Source organism: Seriola dumerili, unplaced genomic scaffold (assembly GCF_002260705.1).
Source record: "Seriola dumerili isolate Sdu_G_001 unplaced genomic scaffold, Sdu_1.0 BDQW01000017.1, whole genome shotgun sequence".
Taxonomy (NCBI): Eukaryota; Metazoa; Chordata; class Actinopteri; order Carangiformes; family Carangidae; genus Seriola; species Seriola dumerili.
In genome coordinates, this window is record NW_019174272.1 from 4,675,334 (window position 1) to 4,694,985 (window position 19,652).

Below are 19,652 nucleotides of genomic sequence, written 5' to 3' on the forward strand. Positions count from 1 at the left end.
ATGAAGGATAAACTATCCTCCCCGTAGACACCTCCAAGCCTCAGGAGCTCCTGCTGTCAGTCAAGTTTAAAGGCAGATATAAGCGCAAGCCATCATTCATAAGCCGGGCTGCACCTGTTGATCGCCTGGCAACTAACACACAACTCCTAACGACGACTGTAACATCAGTAATTACAATAGAAATGAACATGGAATAAATGCCAAGGTTCAGCGCGCGGATGCGTGGGTTCAGTACCGCTCAGCGTCCATTTGTGTGAGAGGCGCACATCTCTCCAGAGGCGCACGGAGGCTCCGCGCCGGATCTCTTCTGCATTGATATTCTCTAGCTGACAACTGAGAATCAACATACGGTAGGTGTGTTATTTTTTTTTCTTCAATTCCAGATGCAAGATTGTCATGTTAACGTAAATTTAGTTACGCCCGACTAAAAGTCAGTACAGCGACCATTTGAGTTGAGAAGACGAAGCAGAAATGATGCAAACACATGCATTAATTTTTTGCCACTGCAAACTATTTAAAATAATTTTCTCTTTAGAAAAATCTAACTTACTTGTTCATGTTTGAGTTTAAAGGATTTTGATTTGTCCACGTATGATCCTGGTATGTTCGATGTTCGACTTTTGTATATCTGTTGTATCTGTTTCCTTCTATCGCAGGTTGAGAAGGACAGTAAATATTTCTGATGCCTTACACTGATGTTCGTTCACGTTAATGTCCCTGATACCACTGTATCAGTATGCATTTTTTCTGCTTGGCAGAAGGGATGCAGCAGTGTTAAAAAAACAATTCACAAAAAAAAAAAAAACATCTGCTCTACTTGTTACAGCAGAGCAGATCATTCTGTACAGACGCTGTTATGTTTGAGAGTGATTTCAGGGAGGACATTTCAGACTTTAATTATGGTTTTGATTAAACATACTGTGAAATCATAATTAGCATATATGCCTTCGTATTCTATGTTTCACCTGTTCAACACTTTTCACAGATGAGTGTTTTTAATCAGTTCAAATTTTCTATAAGAACTCCACATCTGTTTTTTTTAAATTTAACCAGCATTGTTAACAAATCTGAACAGTCCATTCAAAATATTGGTTTTTGCCAAATATGTTCCTGCTGAGTAACTCCATTCTACCCACAGAGTTCATCATTTATGTCAGTATTGTCCTGCTATCATGCAGTTACTGTATATTGCCATGATGTGTCCTTTAGATTCCCTCAGTTGAATTAAACTCATGTGATGTACAAGCAACGTCTCCTGTGCTGCACATGCACAGAGCAGGTCTGAGTCACACACTTAGCATTGGCTTTAATATTCAGTGTTTGTATTTAAAAAACTGAACGGCATCTGGCTCGTGGTTACTTCTACTTCATGGCAGAATTGCACTGCAGAAATAAACCTCACTCAATTAAGACTTCAAACAGAATGGTAGAAACATAGTTCTGCAGCAGTTTCTAATTATAGTTAGTCAAGGGAAACTTTACTGTATTCTAATAAAAGGAAGTTATTGTCAATACAGTGATTTCTCTCTCTGGAGCTATATGTAGGATTGGAAAATGTGTTATCACAAAGGATTAAAAAGAATTATAAAGAAAGAATTATAATTGGAAAAGGAACTGACTAATTAAAATGCACAGTTTATCTGCAGTTACACAGGATTATAAAATTTCCATTGAACTTAACTGACACACAGTGACACACTTGGAAATTGATATTCATGTCTTTCAGCGTATGCTTGGCTTGGTGGTGCTTCATAGTTTATGGTGCATGCTGTTGAATACATGCACTGTAGTTTATTGTAATCACGATGTCACCCCTCCAGATTCACACCAGCCCTCTGGGATGGAGGGCACAGGCAGTGGCTGGACAGCCGAGCCCACCCCCCCATATGTGATGCATGATGTGAATGGAAATGACACTGGTCAGGTCTTTGAGGTGGCACTGCACAACAGTTCCTCCAAGCGCAGCCCTCAGTTTGTGGGTGTGGAGCTGCTACAGTCCTTCAAGTTGCTCATCATTCCCTGCTACACTCTGGTGGCTCTGGTGGGCGTGTTTGGCAACTACCTGCTCCTCTATGTCATTTGCCGCACTCGCAAGATGCACAACGTCACCAACTTTTTCATCGGAAACCTGGCATTCTCTGATATGCTGATGTGTGCTACATGTGTCCCCTTCACACTGGCCTACGCCTTCAACCCACATGGCTGGGTGTTTGGGCGTTTCATGTGCTACCTGGTGTACCTCATCCAGCCTGTGACGGTGTACGTGTCAGTCTTCACTCTCACTGCCATCGGTGTGGACAGGTAAGTCATAAAGAGTCACCAGATGAGCTAAAAAGCGAGAAAGTGTGAGGTCACCCTGTAATAAACTCCGCTTAAATGTATAAATAATATAGTGCATAATTCCTCACAATGAATGTCACCATCTCTTGAAGAAAATTTCACCAAATTACAGAGGCTGACGCAAATGTAACTACCTGGACGTGGTGGATTTTATATACCAGCTCTGAAAATAACTCAAAGAGTTTCCAGGAATATAGTGAACATATACAAGCATAATACAGGAATATATTTCAATAATCTGGGACACATTTTTACTTAAATCTTCTTTGAATAATATACTACAATTCCTGAACTGTTTTGTGGAGTATTTCTTTGAGAAAGCATACTTGAGAAGTTTCAAGGATGACAGATCTTGAAGAGTTTTCTCTCTGCACGCCACAACTTAATGAAAGTTCAGTGATGTGTAGGTGTGTTGACCTGAGACGCCACAGAAATTCATTATTTACCATTTTGCTCTTTGAGAAGGTTATACAATGTCTTTTATGGCAGCTTACACTACACATCAGATCCCCTACAGCTCCAAACAGATATTGTGCACTAATCCCATCCTTTGGGTTTCTTCAAATGTAAATCTGTCTGTATGAAGGACAGAAAGGATTTATCAGACTATAATTAACACATTTTCCTCAGGTCTCCAGGGTTTTGTGCTTTTCATACCAAGCTGTGTGCACGGAGCCCAAATCCTGCTTTGTTTGTTGCCCTTGGATGCGAGGGCAGATCTGAATATGATGATTTTTTTTTTTTTTATACGGCATTGACAGAGTTCTGTACTTCATGAGGCTATATTATGTGTGGTGCTTAACAGCTTTAATGTCATTTGTGTGTTGCTTTTCTTCTTTGAAATACACTCGTCCAGCAAGCTTTCCCCCACAGTTCAGGTAAATCAAATCTAATCCAACTCCCCTCTGTCGTCTCCTCCCCTTCCTCACAGATACTATGCCACAGTTCACCCTCTGAAAAAGCGCATCTCAGTCTTAGCGTGCACTTACCTTCTGTCTGGGATCTGGCTGCTGTCCTGTGGTCTGGTGGCTCCAGCTGTGGCTCACACCTACCATGTGGAGTTTAAGAATGAGGGCTTCACCATCTGCGAGGAGTTCTGGATGGGCCAGGAGAGGGAGCGGCTGGCTTACGCGTACAGCACTCTCTTCATCACCTACGTCCTGCCTCTCTCAGCGCTCTGCATCTCTTATCTGTGCATCTCTGTCAAACTACGGAACTGTGTCGTACCTGGCCACCACACCCAGAGCCAGGCGGAGGCCCAGCGCATGCGCAAACGCAAGACATTCCGCCTAGTGAGCCTGGTAGTGGCAGCATTTGGCATCTGCTGGATGCCCATCAGTGTCTTCAACGTTCTGCGCGATATTGACATTGACCTGATTGATAAGAGGTACTTTCTGCTCATTCAGCTGCTCTGTCACCTGTGTGCAATGAGCTCATCCTGCTGTAACCCCTTCCTCTACGCCTGGCTGCACGACCGCTTCCGTGCTGAGCTTCGCAAAATGTTCACATGCCGCCGTCGCATTGGCATCTCAGCCAATAACTGTGCTACAGCCAGTGTGGTTTTGTGAAGTTCCTGTGTTTTAGGCTACTGTTGGTTAGTCTTTGCTTCTTTGGACGGTAGAGTAAACTCATCTCGTTCTGGTAACATACAGCTAAACTAACAGAATTAGACAGGTAGGATTCTCTAGTCTGTATAGTGCTCTAGCTGTAACTTGAGGCAGCCACATTGTAGTTTGCTTTGTTGTTTACCGAAATGCTAATTAAAAATAAAAGGCACTCCACTGATTTCACATTGTGGGTCTCACAATGGACAGTTCATCTTTTTTTGATCCATGGATTCTCCTTCCTGGTCAAAACCTGGTGCCTACATTACCCACAGTGCAGCTTGACTGCCGACAGTCCAGTCACAGTTTTGGGTTTGTCAGTGACAACAGCTAATGCAGCCTCGAGCTGCAAGCTTAAAGCAGAGATAGGGAGGAAACTGCATAGGTCTGATAAGCTCACTGCTTTCAAACTCCATACCCCCAGATTTTTATTACTTTTTCAAACTTGTAGTCCTCAAACACAACTAACACTGACTCAAGTGACATCACTAGAGGCAGATTTTGAGCAGCTCCCTCTGGAGCCACAAAAGGTTTTATACAACTTTCTTTTTACATGTGCAGTTATACTCTTCGAGACCTGTAAACAGACCTTGATGTGTAAAATTGATGAGTTCCACTTTAAGTCCAAACACAGTGGACTGACTGTCTGCTGTCTTTCTCATTAGGCCAGTTTATTAAAAAAGTATGATCTATTTGGCGGAACATGAAAAACAATCTTCTTTAGATCTTCTGCTAGATTAAAATACTGACTTCCAGGACTTCAATGACAAGGCTGACAAAATTCTGTATTTTCATTACTATCAGCACGAGAAGACCTGAACCAACAGTGCATTAATCTATCTCTCAATACTTTCTCACTTCCCTGGCCCATCACTGAGCCCATTCTAATTGAAGCAGCAGGCTTTTTAAAAATCACAAATATATACTTAAATAAAAAATAAACAGACAAGATAATTTTAGATAATTTCCTCAAACTGCTGGTCACTCTCACTGATGTGTTTTAATAGTCTTTGGACAAGAATGGAGGTCTATGGCACTGGGTAATGAGCTACAGTATGTCAGGCTTCAGATACACTGTACTGTACCTGTAGGATCAGTTCATTGTTGGTGTTAGTTTGATTGGGATTTGTTGACTATAAAAGAAACTATCACCAAACTTATCCTAGCCACAATTATACAGTATTGCATTTATGTTAAAATTTTTGGAGATCAGTCCTACCTAATTTATCTCTTTCTTGTATATTTGTAAAATTCTTTTTTCCTTGATAAATTTTATAATACACAAAATGATTAATAGACATAACACAAACTTTCTGGAAATGGAAGAAGACATAATGAAAAGAACATAAAGCAACAACTGAAATTGCTGATGCATTATGGAGCTTGTTTGAAGGCTTATACTGTATAATGATAACAGTGATATAAATCAATATTTCACTTATACTTATTTCTTTCAAAATGACCATGAAATTATTGTAAGCAATCACAGATACAAACAATCTGGTGAAATAATTAGTGTCTTTATTTCAAATAAAACCACATTTTTGCTCAGCATCACTCCTTTCAGCAGTTTTACATTGACTGTAGTATTATCTTAATGTCAGACACTTGATACATCAGGCTGACCATTCTGCAGAAAAAGAAGAGAGGTAGCCGACATTTCTCCATCCAGCAAACAGAAGTCATGAAAAAGGTTTTGAAGGCACAGGTCTGTACATTCTAAAGATTAATATTGCTATAATTTCTGCCAAGACATCAAACAGTATTATCATGTAAAGGCATAGATGCAGGTTTCATTCATTAGTGTAGTTTAAATACAAAGACAAGGCTGGGTATTACTGATACTGAGTCATTTACTCTTCCTCTGATGATTTGTTTTTGATCATCTCTCGGTTTTTATTTTATAAATACAACACAAACATCACAGTGATCAAAATCTTACATTATTATTAGAATAGTTTGATTCTATCTGTACTATTGCTTGCATAATATTTTATTTTCATCTATGTGCACAGGCTACATTACAACCACATAAAGGAAAAAAACTGCTGTAACTGCCGTGTAATTCAAAAAATGTACAGTATATAGTAGCTGCTTGCTATTATTAATTGCTGGTATTCTAAATGACACCTCCTTGAAGCAAAAGTAGGCACAATATCTTCTTAAGGACTGGACAACCAGCTGACATTCAACTGTGGTGGGTAAAACAGGTGAGGAATGTAGTTAACTGCCTGGTAAAAAAAATAATAAAAGGATCGACAAAAAAAAAAAAGAAAAAAAGAAAAAAAAATAAGACTTCAGTGGTAGAGGCAAAAGTCAATGTGCACTTGTTATATAAATGTTCTTAATCTTGATTTAGCTGATAAGGTCAGAATTCATAGTTGCTATCTGCAGTAATGCACTCCAAGGTTATGTATGTATAAGGTTATGTATGTGATCATGCATCACACAGTAGTAAGTTACACAAAGCCCAGTGTAAAGAGTAAAAAAAAGGCCAGAAAATAGTTTAAGAAAACTATACGTTTCTATGCATTGTATGTGTATTAAATAAAGTTCAACACAAGTGTCATCAAGTGTGGTATATAAACCAAGATGTTGAATATACTTTCATTTAACAAGTTTTTTTTAAAGCAAATTCCAGTACCTTAGTGTCAAAAGAAATACATTAATTTGCTTACATAAAGATTTTTACTTGCTTGTTATTAAGTCATCACAAAGTATTATTAGTTCAGAGGCCATTTTCCAGCATTCTCAAACAAATTTGGCTCTGAAACTAAAAAAGTGCATATGCCCTAAGACCTTCATTGAGATCGTGTCTCTCAGTACACAGTGACTAAAGTACAAACTCACACAAAAAACAGAACTGAGTCCTTAAGCGTGACTCTCTCCTTCCAGTAGCCGTAACCTTACACTGGCTTGGCATGGTTAATGGCTTGCAGGATACTGGGTTTCTCCTCTATTACGCGGAGCACCAGGTTGTCGATGTACTCTTCAAGCTCAACGATCTTGGCGTCCTTCCTGGACAGGTCTGTTTGCTGCTTCACCACCAGTGTGATCAACTCTTCCTGGGTCAGCTGAGTGTAAGGTCCACTTTCACCTGAGTTTGCCACCTGAGGCACATGACAAATGTCAGTACAGCACATGCCTTCTGAACTTATTGCTTAATTTAGTTAAGTACATATGAAACTGTTAAGAGCTCTTTGGTTTATCCACAGAGAGCAAAAACTCAAAAAAGCTTTCTCATAGATAAAGAAAAAAAAAATCTAGGTCTAAATTACTTACTTTTTTCCACAGCTTTCAGCCAAATCTTGTTATAAAGCAGATGGAATTTTTCTCACTTATTGACAAGTGAGAAAAACTCCATCTGCTGAGTCGAAAAACATGGCAAGTCGATTTTTTGTTAAGAATTGTTTTTGTCAAAGTGCTATTTCTGAGGTTAAAAATAAAACTCAATATTTAACAATATTTTCAGAGTCAACTGTGACATGTTTTCAAAGGTGGAAGATCAATCACATTGCAGTTGCTGCTAATTGCATCTGATATTTTTTTCAGTCAAGTTAATATTCAAATTCCATGAAACTTTCTGAGGATTAACTAAAAAAACACTATGTGCAAACATTTATAATGTAGATTATGTTATAGGGTGAAATGAGGTGTTATGTAATGCATCCAAGAGTTCCTCCTGCAGGAAAATGTATTTAACTTGCTGTAAAGGGACATGTCAAATCTGTTGGGGATTTGGACCCAGTGTGTCATATATGTCATGACAGTACCTTAATCTTCCCTGGTGTGCTGTCCCAGACCTTAATCTCTTTCACAGCTTGGGTGCTGGTGGCATGCTGGCTCTCAACTGGGGTCAGAGGCTTCACAGGATGAGGCCTGTAAAGAAATTACACACATTATTATAAAGCCCTCAAAAGATCACTACAAGTAAGTAGCAACAATATGTACAGAAACGTCAGAGAAAATAATAATAAAAAAATAACATTAAGCAGGAGTTAAAGATTAAACAATTGAATGTAGTGTATTTCTAATCTTCCAAATCCTTCCACTGTGATTCATGTGGAGTTGATAGTATTAAACTCATAATGAGGAAATAAGCCAAGAAATCACAAGCTTTCAAAATAGTCACACCCAAGGTAAATCAATCCAACACCTTAGCTGGTACAACAGCAGCAGCCTTATGCAAATCTAGATAAACAGTCTTTGTGAGTAGCCTCTTCAAGCTCACCTGCGTGCAGTCAAGGCTAGCCCACCTCCATTGCTATTCTGAGCACTGACAGGCTGAACCTCAGACGGTGAGATCCATGCTTGTAAAAGTTCCTTTCCCCCAGACAAACCTCCTGCTGGCTCCTCCATAACCACCCGCGGGGGCTCTGACGACGTCAAAGCAGAGGGCACAGGAAAAGGTTCAGCTCCGAATGGATTCTCTCCTCCATTAAAATTGCTTTGTGTCTTCACATCAGCTTGGGGCTGAGGTGTAACAGACTCATTCATGACATCTCTTGTGGGGAGGCCTTGATTTGTTGGTGTTTCTTCTTTAGATGCTGGTTCTTGACGAGACTTTAAATTTTTATCATCCGACTGAGTTTTTGACTGAAGAACGTGTTTTTGCCTCTGTGAATTCCTTCTTTGGAAAATATGAAAACCGGCTTCCTTCGAATCATCACCTTTTTTCCTGTAGTCACTGTGTTTGTTTGAATCACTGCCATTAAAACTAGCAAAATGATCTGTTGGCTTCTCTTGACCAAAGATTTTATCAAGATCATCTGTCGTCATTCCCTGATTGTCAGATTTCTGCTCTTTCTGTATGTTGCCAGTAAAAGGGTTGTTGACGTCTTGGTTCTGTTTCAGATGTGCCCATCGGTCTTTGGAAAGACGCTCAGTACCGGAGAACGGGTCAAACTCTGCTAAGTTCTCCTTTGCCTGCCCACCCTTTTTGTCCATGCTGCTCACATGAAATAATGCTGAATCCTCCTGCTGTGTTGGCTCTTTGCCGTTAACCCTCTGTCTGGGTTTGGCTGTAGGTGCATCTTTGTTCATGGAGACTTGCCCTTTCTGCTGATCTTCTAGTGCTGTTGTATCCATTTGGCTAGTTGGTCTGGATGCACGTGTTATCGCAGGTGGGAGCAACGCCTTCTTTGCTCCATCCCTGGAGATCCCTGAGAGACTTTCTCTGCTTGAGATGTCAGTGTTTACAGGTCCTGGGACTGCAAATTGATGAAGTCTCATGACAGATTGGTGAGCAATGTTCTGGCTTTGACTTGAATCTGCTGCTGAATGAGTATATGATGTGACTGGTTTAGGAGGAGCTGGGGCAGCTACTTTTTTTGATGATATAGGTTTGGTCTCCTGAGGATGTGTTTGATAATGCCTCATAGCAGGACTTTCTTGTGATATGGAAGACCTTGGACTTGGGTCATACTCCTCTGGGCCATCCACACTCATCTCTGGACCCAGAAGTTCAGGAGTGTCTCTGTGTCTCTGATTGACCTCAGCGATTATATGATCCCATCGAGTTTGCCCTTGCACTCCGTGCCTCTTCTGTGGAAAGAGGGTTTCATAATCAGGAAGTGGTATAGAAAATGTTTTGCCTTGTTGCGATTCATCTGCTTCTACGTATGCAGGGTCATTGATCTCTCCGACTGGTGAAAGGCGGTTTCTTCCAGTTTCGGTCCCAGGTACGGAATACGTGGGTGGCAGCGGGGCTCTTCTCTTCTTGTCTGCCATGGTGGGTGAAGATCCTGCAGATTCCACAGACGACAAATTCTCTGTGCTGCCACAGGGGGAACCAGACAGGCTTTGACTTATGTTTAGCGAAGCCAAGGATGAGTGGAGGTTGGAGAAATTATCAGGGGACTCAGATGGGACACTATAGAGGGTGGACTCAGAGGTGGTTGGGGAAGGACACAGCTGACTGGGGGTTTGGCAGTCAGCGGGTTCAGACTCCAGAGATTGAGCCAATCTGCCAAGGAGTGAAAACAAAGGCCTACAGGTCAGTGTGACCATCACATTACCTGAAGTCACCTCCACCAATGTACAACCCATCACCAATGTCACAAGTATCTCACATGTCAAGAAGTCACTCAACAAAAACTATTCAATTCCCACTTAAAGCCTCACATAAAGTAGCTCTTAGACAATTCAATATTTACTTAAACCTTTATAACTATGATGAAGCTTATAAAACTGAGAACAAATCTGTGACAACAAACTTCAAAGGCTGCCATTAAATATGACAAATTCATGTGTTCATACAATGGTCAATTGTTGTCAGTCGCCAACCTACAGACAGAACCTCTGATATTCACATGTCTTGTGATTATTGTTTCTATTTTTAGCCATGACTGAAATTCCAATATGTAAAGATGATAATGGAACATTTCTGCTTTAAGATTTATTCCACATGGCATCAAAATGTATACATCACTACTACATGATATAAACATCTTTAAATGCTTTGGCTACTATCTGCCATATAGGACACTTCCTTGAAAACATGGACCACTGTAACATCTGTGACAATAGCAAGTTCAAGCCCCTTACCATTATGATTCAAAAATAAAAAATCCAGTCCAATCCAGTCCACAAGAAACTTTTAAAAAAGAAACAAACTCCATTCACTCAAGACATATGCAAAGTTACTCTGAGGCTCAGTGACTCCTTATGAGCTCAGTCCACAACCTGCTCCACAACATCTTCACCAACACAAGCCACACCCAGACTCTCATCTGTATAGAGACCAAACTGGTCAAACCGGTCCATCAACCACTGGATAGAAGTCAAAGTTTTGGTAATTCAAGACAGGCGAAAGGCTCTCAAAGATCAACATGAACAGAAACAGAACGGCGAGTTGTGAAATTCAGTGGTCGCAAGTTTCAGTGGTAACAGACATGTTGTAGGATGAAACTTAACAATCAGAAAAAAAATCAGTGTTTAGGTTTTCTTAAATTACATTTCTAATTCATACGTGCCTCCTACTTGTGTCTGGATAACAGGCGCAAATACAGGATCTGTTGCTGTTGTAAAGGATCAGCTTTATACATTATATAAAAAATATAATATAATGCACATACCACCAAAGGTGAAGGTATGTGTGGGTACTCTTGCGAGCCCATTGATCAAATTCCAGTCACAAAAGTCTAAAAATAGTGTGACTACAAGCAACCAATAACATCCCCAGCATCACAGCGGTGATATAACAACAACATTATTACATAACAGCAACTTTTTAAGAGCATGTAATCCAACAAAATGAGAGGGGGTTTACCTGGGTTTGACTGCAGACACTTTAGCAGTGCGGTTGAGGAAGACCATGGCAGATGGGGGTTGTGGGTTGTGGCTGGATTTCTGATGATCAGCTGGGCTTTCATTACTGCTAACTCTAAGATCTGAGCTGAGGGGAATGTCCTCAAACGGGTTGGTGGGGTGGTGAGAGATCGGTTGATCAGAATCTCTTGAGTCACTGCGAGGAGCTGGTGTAGGTAACTCCTCTTTCGAATGCTGCTGTACCTCTTCTTTTTTCTCCTCCTTCTTTCTGATCATTCCAAACAGGGATGACAGCCTGTCGCTCATGGAGGCCTCTTCCTGTCGTTTCTGCTCCTCTGCTTTGCTACGTTCCTCCTCAAGCCTCTGATTTTCTATCCTGCGTTCTTCCTCTTGCTTTCTTCTCTCTTCCTCCTCCTCCTTCTGTTTCTTCCTCCTTGCTTCATCCTCAATTAAGCGTCTCTTCCTCCCCTGTTCCTCTTGGTATCTGCGCTCCTCTTCTTCCTGCAATCTCTTGGCCTCTGCCCTGTATCTCTCCTCTTCCTCCAGCCTCTTTTCCTCTGCCATGCGTCTTTCTTCTGCCTGCCTTCTCTCCTCCTCCTCTTGATGGCGCTGTTGCTCCAGTATAGCTCTATCTGTTGACTCACGTCTGTAGACGGGGACAGGTGCACTTCTAAGGGAATCTGCAGAGGCATCAGAGGTGTGTTTGCGGACATCCTCCACAGACCCTTGTCCTGAACTGTTCAGACTGAGTGTAGATCCACTCTTGGGCTCTGCCTCCTCTGCGTACACATGGCTGCCGTTGATGCACAGGTTGTTCAGGTCACTGTTGCTTTGCTTGGAGCGACCCAGAAGAGAGAAAGGACCCTGAGACACCTTGCTGTCAGAGCTGCCTGTTCGCTTGTGTCCGAGGAATTTGAATTTCTTCTTAACTGTGGGAGGAGAGACAGAGAAGAATGATGTCATTGTAGACATACAAAACCCCATTATTTAACATCCACTGAGAAGGAAAAGGAAAGACAGAGCTGTCCACATACAGAACACACAGAGTACTGAAGTTACCTTCAGGAGAGTCTATATTGAGTCCAGATGAGCGGCTGCCACTGAGAGATGAGTTCTTCTCGGGAAGAGTCCCCAGTGTAGACATGGACTGAGAGATGTTGCGCTGCAAGTTTGACTTGGGAGCAAAGAGGGATTTGAGCTTTGATTTCTTTTTCACTCCTGGAGACTGATTGAGTGACTGTGCATCAGCCTCTCCCTCACTGTCGGTGAGGACCTGGCTGACAGAGGGAACAATAGCTGAAACAGAGTCAGAGAAGCCATCCTTTTTCTTCCCACGGACTTTGTCCTTTAGCTTAGAGATGCGGGAGCGTGGCTTGTCTTGCATAGAAAGGTCAAACATGCTAGCTGACATGTTGTTTCTCATAAATTGTATGTCTAGCATCACCTCCCCTCGAACCTTGTCCTCTTTTCCGGTCTTGTCCACCAGCTTGAACCAACTGCAAATGACAGAAAAAATGAATCAGATGTTTAAAAAGCAAATTTTTGCAAAATCATAGAAATTTTCCTCAAAATTAATGAAAGGCTTTTTAAAATTAAAACTAGATATTGATATATGTATATATCAATCTATATATCTATATATAGAGATATATAATAAACACTATAAACACTTATGAAAAAGATACGTAATGAAAGCAGGTTATTTTACAGTTTCACAATAAACTTTATTGTCCAAAATGACATCAGTGCACTGAAACAGTAAATTTCACTGGGAATTAAATAAAATAACTATAAAAAGAAACATAAATAAATAAATAAAAAACATAAGAGCAAATATGTGTGTGTGTGTGTGTATATATATATATATAATTTATATAATATTATTATATAGTATAAGTATATATATATTATATATTAAACTTGAATGAAAACAAAGGATCAAATATACATAAAATGCTGCCTATATAACTTGACTTGACCCGTGCATTTCCACTGCATTATTGCTTCTTAATTAAAGTATTCATATCAGTGCATATCGCAGAATATATGCACCGATACCGATATATCTGTGATAGGCCGATGAATCGGTTGCGCTCTAATTAAAACTTTGACCTTTGGCACAGTTCACTAAATGCAACAAACCTCCAGCAATTAGTCTCAAAGTCACACACAAAGACTATTAGACAGAAAAAATGCAGTGAGATGAGATGAGGTTTCCACTTGTCCTCAGAGCATGTTACTCTTTTCCAGGAACTGGATCAAGATATGTACATATGGGACTCTAAAGTTGTTTGTGCAGGAAACAGGTGAAATAATTTAATTGCAGTTGAGATTGAAACAGTGGTAAATGACTGTTTCTGATACAGCTTTATGTTATGTAAAATAAAAAAGACTTAAAGGAACGGAAAATGAATCAACACTTAATAATGAAAATAATAGTTACAGGCTTATTTGGTCCATTTTACTAAAACCCTGCACTAGAGCTGAAATAATTAATTTATTGGTCAACAGAAAATTCAGCATTATCAGTTTTGATACTTGCTCTATCATTTAAGTGAGTTATTAAGCAAACTTGCAAAACTTTCTTTAGTTTTGGCTTCTCTATGCAATGATTTTGTTTGCATTTGACTGTTCTTTATCATTGGAAATTAAATATCTTTGAGTTTTGCACTGTTGGCCAGACAAAACAAGCAATCCAAAGATGTCACTGTGGGCTTTGGCAACTTGATTTTTTACTGTTTTCTGTTATTTAATAAATAATTTATCTGCAGATTAATCTAAATCAAAAATAATAATTTGTTGCAGCCCCGCACTGCTATTGAATCCGAGTTCATATTAATCTTATACTCAACTGCTGTGCATTGTTAGTGTCACTGCAAACCAAGACACTCATGCCAAAACATGTTTTAGTTGTGGGGTTACTCTTCTATACAGGCATTTAGGGTTGGCCCCCACAACTGTAAACAAGGCAACATATAGGCTCATTTCAGAGGGGTTGAATGCAGGTTGAATGTAATTAACAGCATACTGTAAATAAATCCCCTACATAAATCCTCTGGTTTCTAATGGCTCTGACTTCAAACACTTCAAATCTGTTGGCATCCTCCTGATGTGTCTAATTAGACCTGAGACTGATAGGTGTCATTATCCAGTGTACGGCTTGTTCCAGTTCCTGTTGGGAGTACCATGCCAACCACAGATAAAGCCTGACAATTACAGCTTTGTTCAGACACCACCCACCCCCACTCCCACCCAAATGTCCGCTCTGTTGTACAGGATCAGCACTTATTGTCTGCAAGGGAAAGGTAGGAGTGTTCTGGAGAGCCCTGTCTAAAACCCTGCCAAAACAAGCTATTACTGCAATTACATACCGATGCTTTCTGCTTGTATAATTAAAGCCTTGCTATTATTAGATGTAGTAATGCTGTACCAGAAGTGCCCATTATAGTGAGCCTTTCCCCTTTTGAACTCTTTTGTTCCACATCAGAGCCCTCCGACTGTTTCACTTAAACTAAAGGTCACTATGTGAATTCCTCTTTGATCGTTTTGTAGAAAAATACTGTATGTGGGTCCTAATTAGGTCCAGTCTAACCTGGTAAGAGATAAACTGGGGTATACTGAAGATATCTATCATCGAATTTAAATAGAAAACATGTTGTGACATTAACCAGGCAGTTAACTGCAGTTCATATGGAGTTTATTGTTGCAGAATTCATTTTCATGTCATGTAGCAGACATCCAGGCAGGCTGGGGATAACATCCAGGAAACAAGCATGGGAGTGAACCAACATTTTTCAAACACTTTGAAAACGTTCAGGGAGGTGCTGTACAGTACGTGAAGTAATGAAAGTTACACTACAAACATTCTCCATCTCCCGCCCTAAACTGAGCATGCCAAGTCAAACAATTGCTAACCACATTGACAGAAAGATCACACTTGTCTCGAGTCAATCAAGACACAGACAATTGTTCTTGTCTTGTCTACGTCAATTGTAGAAAAGTATGCACTTTAAAATATAGTTATGGTTATTAACAGATTGACAATGTGAGCATGTTCTGTCCTGTTTGCATAGAAATACAGAGCTGTGCCCCTGATGCACGCTCTCACCGGTCCTGCTGGACAGGTTCCCTCTGTTGACTGTCAAGGGCACTTCTCTAACATGTATAATGATTAACAAGAGAGACTGTGTTTATCCTAGTGTGGGCACCAAAATGGACTCAACCAATAAGATAACAAGGTGTAAATAGTAAAATATTAATAGGTTACTTTTTCAAGAATTATCAGAAAATATTATTTAATTTAAAAATGTTCTTAAATAAAAGTTGATATTCAGTTTGAATTCACTGGAGGTGACTCTCATGCTGGATGAATATAAACCGTACATCAGGAAGGGAGATATTTTTAGTGTCACTGCTCTGCTCTTTGTTTACAAAATAAATATTATGGCTCAGGTTTCTGAACAAATGAAGAACTGGCTCTGACCCAAATGGAACTGGTCCAGTATCATTACTCCAAAATATCTAGAAGCTAAAATGATTAGCTAACAGACAGAAAATTAATCTGCAATTATTCTGATGATGGAATAATTGTTTAAATAATTTATCAAGCAAAAACTCCACACTTTCACTGTTCACGCTTCTTAATTGTGCAAATTTGCTGCTTTTCTTTGTCATTTGCGCCAGAAAACCTCTTTCCTTGGGAATTGGACAATAGACTGGACAAAAAAGGCAATCTGAAGGAGTCAACTTGGGATTCAAGAAATTGTCACTGTGAATATTTTTCACTATTTTCTAACATTTTATAGACCAAACAATTAATACATTAATCAAGAAAATCATTCGCAATTCAATAATGAAAAGAATCATTATTGTAAATTTAACCATATCAATTTATCATAGAATCTTTAAAAACATTCGGTCAAGACCACAAATAATTTCTTCATGTAAAAAATGCATTCAAATAGAGCTGCAATCATTAGGTAAATAATCAATTTGTAAATTGCTAGAAAATTTATGTTTTGATAATTGATTAGTTTTTAAGCAACAATGCCAAATGTTCCCTGGTTCCAGCTTTGAATTGAATATGTTTGAGTTTTGGACTGTTGGATGGACAGAACAAGCCATATGAAGACACCACTTTGAACAATTTTGCACAATTTTCTGACATTTTATAGACTAAATGATCAGTCAATTAGTCGAGAAAATAATCAGATTAATCACTAATGAAAATTATCATTAGCTGCAGCCCTACAGTCAAATCACAACTTTTAAATCACTCCATACCAAATAACTCCCTACATGTAATATAAAACTAATCCTTTGAATTAACATTTCTCCTAGTATTTCTCTTTTTTGTCTGATGATTTGGGATCATTAATGACTTCCACTCTCTGACAAACTCAAATACTTGGCAAAATAAACTGATTTCATCTCCAACACATGTCTTTTGTATTAGAGGCAACTGTAGAGTTCCCATCCAGCAGAGCAACAAAGTCCTCAGTGTCACACCCTGTATCAACATGACAAGGAAGCAGGATGGAAATCTAACACCATGCTTTCAGGCGATGACATGCAACATGCAATACCCTGCCTGCATATTGCATGTTAACAGAGACAGAAGGAGCAGGCCAAGCAAGGAGAATTAGGGTGTTCAGACTTTGAAAGGAAAGAACAAGTAATGAACTTTAACCATGTAAGTGTAAAGACTTACTGAGCAAACACAAGATAACATTTCAGATATGACGGTACAATAACGAAATGAATGAGGTCATTCCAGCATCATATCAAGATTGCCCTTGCTTGAGTTATTACTGAGAACTCACAGCTCACTCAGTCTTTACCAAAGGTCATCTCAGAATTAAAGACCACATTGGCACGGGTTCGGCAGTGTGGGAAAAAGTGGACAGTCTATGTTAAAATTTCTTTTGCATAGGAGGGTGTGTGTATCCCAATTCAACACTAATGCAATGTTTTGAGTCCTGTTACACCCACGTTACACCCATGTTATGTCAAACCACAGATGTCATCCTGACTCATTTAACCCGTTTGGGTGTGAACACAAGTATTATAAACTAGTAAATAATCCTAAGGAATGTGCAGCATTAACAGCAGCAACATGAGAAAATGAATTCCAGATAGGCCTTTATCACCAAGCTGCCAGTGACAGAGTTGGCTTCACACCAGTTTATGAAGTAAAAGTCTCAACCAAACGCCTAGGAGTGGTCAAAGGGAAAGAGGGAAAACAGAAGGAACTACTGAGATTAGAATAATCTTTGCCTGTTTTCCCACCAACTCCATGGTTTCTGTTTTTCCTCCAAGACACTGATAAGAGGAGGGAGGGGAGGAAGACTCCATCACCATGTACACATTTTAATTAAGTTGTGGTCTATTTAAAAGTGCAGGCTATTTGATGTGTGTACACAAAAATGCCATGCAAGAGTGAAGTATTCAATTGTGTATTCATTAAAACATATGCTGTGTCTGGTAATCACTACATACATATCAACAAAATTCAACCACTGCACAATTATGGGAGTAAAATGTTTCATATTTGGGGCAAAATCTAAATCAACACAGGATTACTGTGTCAGTAAAAGACACAATCAGGTAGGTAGGTGTTCATAAGCCACAAAAGTTTAGGTAATGCTCTCTTAGAAAAAGTTAAATTGAGCCCAAGGCTGCAATAAATGGACAAGTGAGAAAAACCCAAGTCCCTTGCCACGTCAAAACATGACACAAAAGTGTAGGCAAACCAACTAATGAAATGAAAATACAGTCAGTCATCAGTCATAGTAAAATTGGGGCAAGTTTGACACTAATTGTTTGGAGGGACTTCCTCCTTTAAAGTCTGTTTAGCTTCAACCACTCAGGGGAATATGGAAACAAGTTTTTACAGAAAAGGCAGTTCTGTCTATCTTGGCTCAAAATAATTTAGGGAAATAAATCTAATCTTGTTTGACTAGCTATTCATTGAAAGATTACAGTTTACCCAAAACTGTTAAGTTTTGTGATGTAATCCACATTACACTAAGCCTTTGAACTAAGACTGAAGTTATGTGGATGGACTATAGTGTCATTGTGCAAGGGTGCTGAGACTTGGGGTGATGCTGTGTTGTAATTTAGTTGGAATAAAGGTTTAAAGGGAACTAAAAGAGGAAACAGTCACTCTGCCTCAACTAATGGAAACCTTTGTAAGCCTTAACTACAGCAAATAACCCCAAACCAAAGTGACACAGTGGAACAAGCAGTTGTCACTTACTCTGTCTTTTTGCGAGACTTGTTGTCATGAAGATCCAGTAAGTTTACCACAGCTTGACCCAAAAACTTGTCGAGCCCCACTTGGGCACGGTGCATTACTATGACATACAGTGTACAGCGCTCAGTGTTTCCCGGGTGGAAAAGTGGCAGGTCAAACGAAGCCTCTTCTTTCCACACTGGAGCGACACATTTCTCTGCCACAGAGGTAGAAAACTTGTCTTTGGCCACCTGGATGATGGCATAGGCATCGTTGGTGCCATTTTTGCCCTTGACACGCAGGTTCCGAGCCTGATGCACCGTTACCTGTACACTCGTAGGGAACCACTGCTGGCTCTGGTCGGCCAGAGACATGGCGAAACTCGGTTAAGATGTACCAAAACTTAATGCGGTTCGTCTTATAAGAATAGCTTACAACGTCTCACTGTCGGTTAACCTTTTCCTGAGCTTTGTTTTTCACCTTCGGCGTCCTCTGCGGCTGTAGGTTTAGGTTACCTAGCTTGACTTCAGTTCAGGAAGCTCAGGTTGATGTCGTAATACTTCTCCCTCTTCGTAACGCTATATCTAAGCTTCTAATAACACCCTAGTTGAGTTAACAACAACTTACAACAACAACGCTAGCACTAGCTTGTGTAATCCAACCAGTACAGTACTGCTGTGTGACTAATTCCCATAAGAGGCTTCCATAAAAACAGTTCTCTTGCTTTGCCTCCGCTAAGTTGAACATTTCACTTCCCTGATGTTACGAGTTTCCACCCATACCCTACATAGCGCCACCTGATTGGCTAATATTTCTGTCCGTTTTTTAAAGTGCATCAGTGATTGGACAGTGGAGGAGGAGGGCGTTGAGACATCGCGGACCGTTAACAAGCAATACAAGCCACTGATCAGGAATCAGATTAGCCTCACTAAAGTCATAGAAGACTTAAATAGGGTAACAACATTAACACTGAACTGAGTCCAGTGATGCTAATTTAACTCTAAAGGATAGAAGATGTCCAGACAAATTATTTTTCTCACTTTATTTCGGCTTTACAACCTGCAAGTTGAGATTTTTTGAAAATATATCACTGAATTAAAGAGGGAATTCAAAAATATCTTGAAGAGTGTAACTGCAGGAAATTTTTTATTGTAATTGGCTAATGAGGTAGAGATATGCAAATCTAAAAAGCTCCTTTTCTTAAT

The 19,652-nt window shown here is 39.8% G+C and overlaps 2 protein-coding genes across 3 annotated transcripts; one reads left to right on the forward strand and one right to left on the reverse strand.

Annotated features, from left to right (window-relative positions):
* The first annotated feature begins 261 nt into the window (after window positions 1-261).
* On the forward strand, window positions 262-4,116 carry LOC111229629 (prolactin-releasing peptide receptor-like). Of its 2 annotated transcripts, none has more exons than XM_022756040.1 (3): window positions 262-350; window positions 1,821-2,301; window positions 3,272-4,116. In XM_022756040.1, exons 2-3 carry the CDS (start codon window positions 1,841-1,843, stop codon window positions 3,906-3,908), a joined length of 1,098 nt encoding a protein of 365 aa, XP_022611761.1. In that variant the 5' UTR covers window positions 262-350; window positions 1,821-1,840; the 3' UTR covers window positions 3,909-4,116. The 2 variants fall into 2 exon arrangements, with proteins under 2 accessions (XP_022611761.1, XP_022611769.1); XM_022756048.1 differs by having other exon boundaries at window positions 282-354.
* Window positions 4,117-5,455: 1,339 nt separating this feature from the next.
* Window positions 5,456-19,275, reverse strand: LOC111229642 (rab11 family-interacting protein 1-like). The gene is made up of 5 exons (XM_022756061.1): window positions 18,472-19,275; window positions 12,273-12,709; window positions 11,215-12,142; window positions 7,718-7,823; window positions 5,456-7,054 (listed from the first exon to the last, which is right to left on the reverse strand). The coding sequence occupies exons 1-5, from the start codon at window positions 18,819-18,821 to the stop codon at window positions 6,851-6,853; spliced, it is 2,025 nt and encodes a 674-aa protein (XP_022611782.1). The 5' UTR covers window positions 18,822-19,275; the 3' UTR covers window positions 5,456-6,850.
* Window positions 19,276-19,652: the final 377 nt, after the last annotated feature.